Source organism: Eufriesea mexicana, unplaced genomic scaffold, assembly GCF_001483705.2.
Source record: "Eufriesea mexicana isolate 0111107269 unplaced genomic scaffold, ASM148370v2 scaffold3927, whole genome shotgun sequence".
Taxonomy (NCBI): Eukaryota; Metazoa; Arthropoda; class Insecta; order Hymenoptera; family Apidae; genus Eufriesea; species Eufriesea mexicana.
In genome coordinates, this window is record NW_016911922.1 from 1 (window position 1) to 12,365 (window position 12,365).

Consider the following 12,365-nt stretch of genomic DNA (forward strand, 5'->3'; position numbering starts at 1 on the left):
AATCTGAAAGAAAAAAATAATTAATAGCTGAAAATAAAAAAAATTATTAGTAAATTGTTTAATAGGGTGGGATGTGGGTGGGGTGGCTAACCCCAACCACATTTCGACTCCCACCCCTCGCGCACAACGAAAATGTTAACCTGTCACTTCTGAAGTCGAACCGACAAATGAATTATTCTGCGGCGCGTCGCTCCTTATATAACCACCGATTGGTCGAGCTCCTCACCCCAATTGGAAATTTTCGAACTTCACAGATTCCATTATTTATTATTTTTCCGCTTTAATAGCCAATAATTTATTAATTTTTTCACTTTTATTATAAATATACATTACGAGTAATTTATTTTGTACTTTTGTTATAAACCTACGTTGTAAACAATTTATTATTTACGATATTAACGATCTTTTATTGATAATAAATTTGATAATTTATACATTCTGTATAAACTATAACTACATTCGGTCTTCCACAGCATAAATTTCCGTGATACATATACGTATGTCAAAATATTTTTATTTTCTCTGTATTTTTGACTAAAACGATGTATTATAGTAAGAATTAAAAACATTGCAGGATTCATTCTCATCTTAAATATTAGATTGAATTTATATAGAGCATATAGTTGTAGTTGATGGACAACTTTTCTCCTTATCCTTTTGAAGGATACGACATGTTGATTCAATGAGATAGACAAGAATGGTAATTCGCATTGGACAGTATAATTTAAGCGCTGCATAATAACTTCGTTTAATAAAACCAATTTCGTTTTATGAAATCTTGTATGAGGGATAAGTGAGATAATAAATTCGAACAAAATAGTGTCCTTAGTATATTTATTTTTTTTTTTTTCATATGAATTATGTATATACATGTGGATTTTTGAGACAAGCATCACGGTCTCCGTGCAAACTCTGGCCTCTCAGTATTCGAGCTGAATCCTTTCAATGTAATGAGACAAAAAGAAGGATGATGTTTTTTCCTGATGACGCAGATGATAAAATAAGATGATGTCACAATGCGAGCTACGAGGTAGCACACCCTACTGCTAAGTAGCTTCATCACATTGTCAATTCCTAAAACGGACAAGAAGCGAAATATAATTTTTCGGATTATGTATACGAAATCATTGTTTTTGCCATCATGTACTATTACTTTTTATCAAATTTTATTCTTATATCTGCCAACTTACCATAATAGCATTGACAATATCATTCTGATTATTTTTAAGAGCTTTAATAGCTTTCCCTCGAGACACATTGGCTTGACACATTACTAAGTCAATGTCCTTTTCTGTGACGCCCGTTTCGTCGACTTCTTCTTCTGATTCCTCTTGTATCGGTGCAACGATCTTCAAACATAGAGTCGAAAGATCATATAAACCGTTTTATTACCATTTTCTATATCGGAGCGGATGTAATTCCTTACCGTAGTACTACCACCAGCTTCAGTTGCTGGAATAGCTGATGGCTCCTTGAACTTCTCAGCTGCTGCTACCTGAGCTTGTTGACTGAGATCCTCGATCTATGAAACAAATAACTTTTTTAATAATTAAGAAATACAAAACAAATATTGAAAAAAATTAGTATACAATCACTATCAGTCTGCCAAGGAATTTTTCAACAGTTCAGTTGAATATTTCAGTTTAGAATATGCGAAACAAAAATGAATCATCATTTCTCCAATGTTACACATTTTTGAAGTATTATTTTAACTTATATCCTATAAATTTCACCTTGGCTTCGCCAAATACTATATAGGTATCTGAAGCTGGGTTCTTCAACACATCTGGCTTATTGATTACAAAGAGAATGTTCTTTGATTTACGAATAGTTACTCTGTTAACTCCTTGTACCTAAATAAAGAAAATAGTAGTTACTTATTTATACCATAAAATAAAGGTATATAGAGTTTCTATAACATACAGGCTTTAATCCTAGTTTGCTCATTAACTTTCTAGCTTTTTTCTCTCCACGACTTTGTTTTGCTTTAGAAACTATGTCCATGGGAAGACCAGTGACAGTTGTCCCTGGAAAACCAACTGTACTACCAGCACCAGCATCATCTAAGCCTGGTAGAGTGTCATCTGAATCTGTATCTGTTCCAACTCGAGCTGCTGCTGCTTCAACCTTTGTAGGTTCAGAGCTTGCAGCTTTGTCAATTTCAGTTAATTCTGGCATATTTGTTGATCTGTAAAGGATAATTACATTATACACTACCAATCTATCCCTACTGTTTCATTATACAGCTAAGCAAAAACGAATCTATCGCATGTAAATTGTAAAAAAAGATTAACATGTATTGCTTTTGCAAAAAGTATTATTTTCTACGATACTAACGGATCTATGCATTAATATAAACTACGGGTTAAAACAATCGATCTATTCAAATTGAGTGCACGTGTTTTATACCGGGTTAACAAAGTCTGCCCCACCTAATATACCCTCGATCGTACTATAACTTTCAATAAATACGAATAATTTAAGAAATGAAAATGAAATAACGATAAAACTTATCGATGAATTGAAAATTACTAATAAATATAAAATAACTAAATACAAAGAATAATCACTTATCACATAATGATTATAACAGACAAATGGACGTTGTTATGGCGCCCGCTAAAGATGGTAAAAAAATACTTATAGAAATACGATCGTCTATTTCTCTTGTTATTTATGTTTAGCTATCATAACTAGTTTAACGGTGTTCTAGTAATCGTGAGTGACACGTTTTCACTCTCCTTGCGTTCTTATACAGTGTTTTATATCGTTATTGAGCACAATGAATTTGGTGTATAAAGATCGTTGATGCATAAACATCTCGTACGTTCATCATTGACGATAAATCATTACACACGATATGATTCGCACAGAAATATATGTTTGTTATTTGTCTCTCGATATTCACGTTCTTTTACTACCATTACTGAACGATGCTGAAAAAATCGTTAGATTTACCTCGAACGATAATCCGTCGACAACCGTGCACTATTTTTACCATGTAAACTGAGACCAATTCACACGTGTGCTCGAATGAGCATAGTTTTGTACTTTTAAGAACACAAGGCGCGAGTGAACATTTTGTTAAATCATCATCCGCAATTGGCTGTGCAAATCGAGGAGAATGCATAATTATTTTACAAAATTTAATTTCTAAACAATCCAATAAATATTGAACATACATAACAAAAAATTAATAAATGGGCAAATAAAAAACATTTTTACATATATTTTTATTGAAAAGTATATTTCCTTCAACAACAGTTCAAACCAGTTCTGCTCATCGTATAAATACAAATTTCAAATCACAATGTTTTACAGTAAATACGTTCTTAAGCACAATTGCAAGTAAAAGAATTAAGTAAACGATTGAAACAAGTAAAAATTATTTTTAAAGAGTAGAAGAGTAGAATGTTCATGTAATATATAACGTTTATATAGTAATTACGTGTTTCACTGAACACTTATATCCTATTAATTATAATGAGTTTTGTATTTATTTTTTTCTTTTTGTCGATAAATATTAGTAATACACAAAAAACGTGTTATTATCACAATAATACTTAAACTAAAAAAAAGATTCTACTAGGAAATAGTTCGGTAAAGAACAAAATAAATATTTTTTTCTTTCTCATTTCCATTTTTTTATATAAATTATGGATATAAAAAAATCCATACCTTTATTAACATAGAATAATAAAAGGAGTATCTGATCTACCAATAACATGGTCGCGCAAAAAATTTACGAATTTGCAAAATAATAAAATATTACAATATATATTGTGGTTTGTTAAAAAGGAAAGAAGTACGATATTCTCTAATATAAATACTAATGTCCACTATTGACGAGATAAGCAGTCTTGTACGAAATGTATTATTGACTACAATTTTCAACATGGGCATTTTTGTGATGATAAAGATAATTTAAAATTTTTAAAAGAATAAACAGTTCTTAAACATTCTTTTAATGTACTATCAAATTTCATCATTTTTCAAAGATAAATGAAGCAAAAACTTCAAGCAAAAAATACCTGTTTAAGTACCTGCGATTATTTTGCTTCATTTTTAAAGTTATGCAATATTCTAACAAAAAATAGATAAGAACAATTTGGAATGATCTTTCATTTGAGTACAAGAATATAGTATTTGTTATTTTTGTAAATACTATATTATTAACTATTGTCAAGTATAATATTTTTTAGTTTCCCACATTTGTTTTCGAATAATATAGTACTTACATTTCTGCTATACATGTATACCTATATACCTATATGTATACTACAATGCAACTGTAGTATATTCCATAACAAAAAGTTTCATATCACTAATTACTTCTAAGATGAAGATTCATCGATATCCATTTTTTCAACGCTATCCGTCTCGGATTTCATGGCATCTGATTCATCTACGATTGTAATTATTTATAACATAAAAAAGAATATTAAAGTATATATGTGATTAATAAACATATTTCTCACCATGCCCATCTTTTATTGATTCCGTAATACGTTCAATTTCATCCAATGATTCTGTTGGCCGCTCGAGCACTTCGATATCCGATTCTAAAAATTATTTTCAATTAATTCGAATTCTTCTTTTTTACTAAAAAAGCTTATATATCATTTTTCTCTATATTTAAACCTGTATCAGATGGACTTGGTGATTCTGTCTGCTGAAGTTTTACATCTTCTCTATTTGCTTCAGTCGGTAGTGAGCTATTAAAAGTTACATTATATTCCAGTTTTGGAGCAAATGGTTTCTGTTTTCTTGCAGGATTCCAAAAGTTGCAATAACAACATCTGAATCCTACAAAATAAAAATACATATATTTTAAATACTTAGTATTGTAAATCAATCTTTACACTTAACTCTTTTTGGCAGATTATGACAAAAGTTTACCAAAATATTCAAATTCCTCTTTAAGTGCCATTCCATTATGCGATTCGCAATGCCGACAAATTAATGCATACCGATTGGATGGACCATCTCCGACAAGATAATCGATCAATCGATCCAAGTAAGACCTTTGCCGCGGCAATATTGGACGCGGTAAAGAAGTTCCTATTATACAATTTATTTCTTAATTTTTTAATATAATTTCCTGATAAAGAAATCTATAACATTTATTTATTATTATTAAAAGAATTTGGCTTTAATAAATTAATATCAAAGGAAAATAACATAGAATGAAAAAATAGTACATAAATTTAAAAAAAATAAAAATTAACTATAATCCTAAAGGTACTAACGATAACTCCGGATTGGAGTATTTGGAGCACTCTGGAAGGAAGTATTTGGTGGATTCTGAGTGGGAGTCATGCCAACTGGGACAAGGCCAGTGTTAGCAGGCATACCACTTTGCACATTTAATGGTTGATTTTGACTTGTTACTACACGTCTTCTCAGTTCCCCAGAAAGAGATGCATGGGACATATTATGTGGTGTACTAGATCGTTCGGTAATTTTTGCGGGTGATGACGCTGTATAAGTTGGCTAAAATGAAAATTTCTTTTACTATACTTTTTAGCTTTTTTTTTTTAAATTAACTCTAATTGTTTATTACTAAAAAGATATTTTTAATTACTCAAACGTATTCTGAAAAAATGTATGACATAAGATACAAACCTGTGGAGATAACTGCAAAAAAAAAAAAAAAAATTAAAGGGTGGAAAAATCCTTCATATGCAAATAATTGTAACACAAGTTCTAGAAGGAAAATGTTTTTAGAAGATTCAGCAAAACAGTTATTAACAGTTAGTTATACTGTACCTATTAAATGTGTATAGATTCAAAATATAATATAAATTTCAATGTTTTAATTCAAAAACATACAACAATAAACATACAAAAATACAACTAAAATGAATAGAAAAAATGTTAAACCTGGGTCCTATACTGACCAAGGCATGGTTGCTGACGGCCGTTAAAAGCGTCGTTTGACGGAGGGTTAAAAAAAATTCAAACAAAAGAATATTTATGTAATTGAAATAAAAATAACTATATATTGAAATCTGAATTATATCTTTTAATGTACTTACAGGAGTCAATCTTAATTCATCTGGAGCAAACTTTAGCAAAATTTCTTTAGCTTTTCTATATGTTTCAATTTCTATGACTTCATCTAAAATATTCTTTTTTTCTGTTTGCATACTACTTAATTTCTCTTGATTTTCAGAAATTTTACGTTTATAATACCATGTTACCATTTTCTTTGTAAGCAATATTCTGTGACAATAAAATGTCTTGTTAATTCTTGTGAATAATTTAATAAAGAAATTACATGATACATTAAAGGCACTTACAAAATTGGGAAAATTAACAATGGAATGATGTAAAATATTTGATCATAGAGCGATGCAGGGAAGAAACAGAAGTAAAAGATGAAGGCTGTTATAATATAAAGTGTTACGCTATATAGAATAAGAGTTCCAATAATTTTTTTGTGTCTCTGTTCTGTGACATGTCCATACTTTTCTATTTCTTTAATTTTCTGTTACACAAGGAATTTATAATCATTTTAAAAATTATTAACACAGATGCAAATAGAAAAATATATATATTTTACCTTATCGAGATCCTCTAAAATCTCAATTGTTGTTTTCTTTTTCTGAAATGTAAAAATATTCTATATTTTTACATATTTAGACATAACTTTTAATAAGCATTTTTTTTAATAATTTATACTTTATAGGTAACATATTATATAGTATATGTATTTATTTAAATTTAAATATATTTTTAAATAAAAGCAAATTAAATTATCAAATTTAAATGAATTCAGTATCGTCACTAAGATATATTCACTGAATAATAATTAATATGAAAGCTTATAAGTAACTACATGAGCAGCATAATAAATTATAATACCTGTTGAACACTAAGAATTTCATATATGATATATATGATAAGACATATACAATTTTTTTTAACACAAAATTATCAGTTAAAAAGTTACTACAAATACTTAAATGTAACAATATTTTTAATACTTTGTTTGGTACAAAGTTAAAATAATTTAAATAAATTAAATGTAGTGTCAATGAATGGAAATTTTGTGTCGCATGATGAGTCTACTGCATAAATTACAGGTCAATATTGATTCATCATCCAATATTAAGAATTCTATTCAAATTAAGTTGCTATGTTTGTACTATAAAAAATGAAGATTATAAACTTTTAAGGATCATAAAGTTTATGCTATAATATACTTATAAAAAGTCATACATATGTTACTTTTTAATAAGCTTCTTAAGCTTCTATAGCTTCTTAGGCTAAGCGCCTAACCTCGAATATTTATCAATTAAAAAATCCATATGTTTAATTTAATTATACTTCAATATCAAAAAATATAATATATTATTAGTTAAAAACGTTCGTATAACTACGAAGTGCAATGATAATTTAATTATTACTAAGTGGATAGTAAGAAAAAAATACTATGGTCGAATATTAACCTTAATAACACATAGCATTAATGTTATTTATGTAAATACTGACACAGACTTACATGAAATCTTGATAATATGATTCCCATGATGTCAAAATTCTAATGAACTTTTCCACGAAATGATAAATCTTTCAATTGTCGAAGATAAAACAGCTTAAACGTAATAAATGTCAAAATACGAGATTCATGCAATTTTAAAATAGCCTAGCCGGGCGGTATCTATGTGCACTCGACCCAAATTTAAATCTCTCTGCGTTTTGTTTTGATATTTATAGAACAAATTATCTATAAACATTCCTTGAACAGTAACACTAAATGATTTGTCATCATCTTCAAAAAAAAAAATGAATATTTCTCTTCAACGCGCATAATATTCACATAATGAAAAAATGATATATCGAAGAATCAACAGATGTTGAAAATTCCTTTTTTCACTTGTCACTTTATAAATTCATTGAAAATAAAAGATAGTATTTTTAAATAAAATATCATTCGTTAAATTTATGTATTATAAAATAATATTGACTGCCACTTTCGTATGCGTCCCATCAGATATTAACCAGTCGAAATACCGTTCCGCTTGGAACTGCAAATCAAACTGAGGTACAAGACACTGAACGAACATTCTATACAGTTACAATACAGTTTTGTTTAGACGTTCGTTTCACGTATCAATAAGGAAGTAATACAGATAAATAAATTACATAAATGCTATTAATTTTATTCAAAATATTATTATATTTATAAAAATAAGTTCTACATAGTTATGTCTATAATCATCTAAATAACAAATATATAAATAGAACTGACGTGTTATATTCGATCACACAGTAATCGATAAGTTGCCTTACAATTTTTATTGAATATAAAATATTGAAAACACTTAAGTTCTGTTTTCTCAAACTATCTATAGTAAAATAATTATACGATATTTAATAAATGAAGTTATAAAAGTTTTATTATTTCGTGTAATTTTGTTAGTACATTATAAGATGAGTAAGATGAGTAACACGAGTAAAATGAATAATTTTTAGTAAACATAAATTTATACACTTTTCAGGGTGATGTGTCTATTAGTATGAACTGCTTTTGTCGCCATTATAACATATTCGTTGATAAAAGGAATTGTCTGTTCTACAAGTATTATTTCCGTAGCTGACATTTTAGGCAATCCGAAATTTTTTTGTATACCTCCTGGACCGAATTGCAATTCACTCGTAAAAAATCTGCATATTGGTAAAACGTTTGATCGTACATAAGCCGATGTGACAATACTTTTGAAACCACTAAGACCTCCAGCAAGTGCAAGAATTAATTTGGCAACTGCTGCTCCATCAGATAACGTTGGTCCTCTGAATTCAATGTTTGCCATTTCTTTGTCCGCACTTCTTAATGATTGTAATAACATGTCCTGTTGTGTCTACGTGAATTTTTGATGGAAGATGTTAAAAGTTGAAAAAATAATATACTTTCAAGTATAGTAGCTATATATTTTCATACATTAGTAAACCGATTAATTGGAGTAGCACGTGATAAAAGTGGAACTATAGTATTTGAGTCTGCTCCGCCAACTATTGGTACTGATAAAAATGCAGGATTTAAATCTAAGAGATTCGCGGTTAATGCTTCCATTCGCATACGGTCAAGCATGGTAGAACCAATAATTCGGTCTGGGTCCCACCAACCGGCGAGTTTGTATATTTCTGACACCACAGGAAGCGTAGCTGTAACAGGTCGGGCGAAAACAGCAACCAAAGATTCCGAACTTAATTGTGCCATTTGTTCAGCCATTTCGCATATGTATGGCGACACAGCTTCAAATTGATCTACAGGATTTAGATTCATATTGCAATTTGTCTCATCCATCAATGCGATAATGTTTATCTACAAATAATATCAATTTCTGCGAATTAATTTTTTGAATAATGTAGCTGATATATTGCTAACTATTTAAATATATTAAATTACAGAAATAGAATGATAAAGACATACTTCTTTAAGGGCTTGTTTTAAATGTTTTCTTTTAAAATATTTTATACGAGGTGATGTATCAATATGACTAACATCTAAAACTGTATTAGCCAATGAATCTTTTGTATCTACTACATGTATTCGTTTTATGAGACGAAATTGTTTTAAAAGAACAGCTGCGTAAATCAACGATTCAGACCCTCCAATCATGCAAACTTTTATGTCTCCTTTGCGATCTGGTAAAAAGTAATCGTAATCTTTAAATTGAGGTTTGATGTTAACATCAGCTTCCTTTGACTTTTGTTCATTTCTTTTATTTTTTACACACTTCGCTTTTTTATCGTCAATTGGCATGTTTGAAATGTTTTTGTATAGACAATGTAAAATACATTTCTCGGTAGATTTTAAAAGATAACGTATTCCAATCATGTTTAAACATTTGCCTTGTATGAATCATTAACGACAATTTTTTAATACAGTTGAAGTTTATAGGGTACAATAGAAATAAAATTCAGAGATTACTTAGGTTACTGAGTTAAAAGTATATTGATTAATTAAACGAGTAAAAAACAATCGAATAATTTTATACAAACCGAATACTTTATGCAAATGACAAACATAAAATTTAATTACATTTAATTTTTTTTCTCTTTTTTATCTATGATTTTTATATTTTTCCGTTCGACTCGAATACCTATAAAAGTTATGATTACAGATATGTAAATATCAATTATATGTATGTTACACATATATTACATTCTGTAACATTAATAAAGAGTAATGAAACAAACTAGATAAAGATGGAAATGAATAAAAATCTATTTTAATGTGTTGTTCATATATTTTTGTCAGAATATATAAAATCTTAAAATTATGTACAATTAATTGATAACATTATATTTAATTACATGATTAATGATTAAGATAAAAATTTAGTTAATTTGCTTCTATAATAAGATCAGACATATCTGGAAAAGATTGTATTTTTAACGTCTTTTCATTTGCTAAATGTAATAAGGATACAAAAGAAATTGGAAAACTTAGAACTTCTATATTAGTTTTTGTTACTATATTCGGTAATGTTTTATAAATTTCACTAAAATATTTATCTTCCTTTATCTTATTTTCTTTTTCTTTATTTTCTGTACTTTCTGTATTTTCTATATGTATATTTTCTCTATTATTATTCACAGTTAGAATCTTCCAAATAGAATTTTTTAATTGTCGCATATCAATTTTTTTTGCACGTGTACTATATGCAATACATATTTTATTCGTTAATTTAGGAACAGTTACTAAATTGTCTCCAATAAAAATCATTTCATTATCTTTAATTTCAAAATTATGTTCGATATCATTGTCTTCACTTGATCCATAATCTTCAATAGGAACATAAGGACAATAGTTTGATGTATCATTTTCATTATTATAATTATAATCCTCAATATCAGATATATGGGTAACATTTAACTGATCCTTCTGACTGATGTTTATATTTATCGACTTATGAAAATATAACTTAGCTGCATTTGTAATATTATAATCAATATTTTGTTTCATTATGAGTTTGTCTTCATTCCAATATAATTTAGTAGCATCAAACATTGTTGCTTTACTTTTTGAAAATTTTGCTGCTACTGCTTTCTTTATTTTGTCATCATAACATATTTCTATTTCTTTTCTTTTTTTAGTTGGCTTCTGTGGACAAGATGCTACATTTTTCCTCCTTTCACATTTTTTAAAATTATTTATTTCCCAATGGGATGAACCAGCCAAATGTAGGCTGCAATTTTTCTGAATAAAAGAGTACTCAGATGTTTTGTGCTTATCGGTATCAGATATAAATTTACACAAGTCCACAACATTTTCTGTTGGTTTTTGTGCCTCAATACATCTATCTACGTTCTCCATTGTATCCTGAATATCAAAATAATTCATGTCATTTTGGATAACTTCATCTTCAGCTGGTAAACTAGCATCCAAATCAAACTGAAATTCGTTTCCCTTTTTTTCTGATTCTGTATTTTTATCTGCATCATTCTCATTATCACTAATCCAATTTTGAAATTCAAAATTAGTCAAAGGTGGACATATCTCTAATTTAGAAATATTTTCTATTTGTGGAATATTTACTTTTGTACTTTTATCATTTAAATCATATTGTATAGTATCTACAATAACATCATTGTAAAAGTGTAAATAATACTTAGAATTTGCATGATTTGGTAATATTACTTGATATAATGCATCTGTCGTTTGTGCATCTTCATTTTCCATTATCCATAATGAAGGTTTTATAATCTCTACAGTTCCTTTCAAATTATCTATGGTACTGAAAATTTTCTGCTTGCTTCTTTTTCTTTCCTTTTTTTTATTTCTCTGTGTATCATACACTTGATCTTCTGGTTTAATATTTACATGTTCATTTACATCACCAATTGCACTTTCATTATTTTCTTTATCTAACCCACCAGCCATTTTCATTATTTCTGCATGGATTCCATCTACACGAAAACCATAAATTTTTGTACTTACATCTAAAGACGTACTGGCTGTTTGAAGATTAGACATATTGCTGTCCTGTTTCTTTATCATATAGGACATCAAGTTAATTATTTCGAGACTAAATGCATTTTTCATACTAATCTTGTTTTCAGTATTAAGTTTTATACATTCACTTATAAGATCCTTTATTTCAAGTAGTGACTTTTGACCTAAGAAACCAAGTCCCAAAGATCTTCTTTTATTATTTGTACTTGCATTTTCTATTGTCCCTCCAGAAACATTCATTTCACAACGTCTGACCAATCTTTCAACCTCATCGTTGTTTTCTGCTAAGACAGGTGATGAATTATTCTGTTTTTGAAAAGATTTTCTCCGTAAAGATGATGAAGAGTATTCAGGCGCTGCTTCTAATATTATATCTTCTTCCATTTTATAAATTTGT

The 12,365-nt window shown here is 28.5% G+C and overlaps 3 protein-coding genes across 4 annotated transcripts; all 3 read right to left on the reverse strand.

Moving 5' to 3' along the window:
• Positions 1-826: 826 nt before the first annotated feature.
• Positions 827-7,910, reverse strand: LOC108551357 (nascent polypeptide associated complex protein alpha subunit). 2 transcript variants are annotated; one of them, XM_017905493.1, is made up of 13 exons: positions 7,508-7,910; positions 6,566-6,607; positions 6,303-6,490; positions 6,039-6,225; positions 5,250-5,493; positions 4,900-5,061; positions 4,642-4,806; positions 4,479-4,562; positions 1,924-2,213; positions 1,734-1,853; positions 1,427-1,522; positions 1,191-1,349; positions 827-1,074 (listed from the first exon to the last, which is right to left on the reverse strand). In XM_017905493.1, the coding sequence occupies exons 1-13, from the start codon at positions 7,532-7,534 to the stop codon at positions 1,060-1,062; spliced, it is 1,779 nt and encodes a 592-aa protein (XP_017760982.1). In that variant the 5' UTR covers positions 7,535-7,910; the 3' UTR covers positions 827-1,059. The 2 variants fall into 2 exon arrangements, with proteins under 2 accessions (XP_017760982.1, XP_017760981.1); XM_017905492.1 differs by lacking the exons at positions 4,479-4,562; positions 4,642-4,806; positions 4,900-5,061; ... (3 more) ...; positions 6,566-6,607; positions 7,508-7,910 and adding an exon at positions 2,959-3,026 and having other exon boundaries at positions 1,924-2,188.
• Positions 7,911-8,492: 582 nt separating this feature from the next.
• Positions 8,493-9,847, reverse strand: LOC108551358 (malate dehydrogenase). Its single transcript, XM_017905495.1, has 3 exons — positions 9,440-9,847; positions 8,948-9,331; positions 8,493-8,867 (listed from the first exon to the last, which is right to left on the reverse strand). Exons 1-3 carry the CDS (start codon positions 9,845-9,847, stop codon positions 8,493-8,495), a joined length of 1,167 nt encoding a protein of 388 aa, XP_017760984.1.
• A 507-nt stretch (positions 9,848-10,354) lies between these two features.
• LOC108551351 (condensin complex subunit 2) lies at positions 10,355-12,352 on the reverse strand. The gene has a single exon (XM_017905484.1). The coding sequence runs from the start codon at positions 12,350-12,352 to the stop codon at positions 10,355-10,357; it is 1,998 nt and encodes a 665-aa protein (XP_017760973.1).
• Positions 12,353-12,365: the final 13 nt, after the last annotated feature.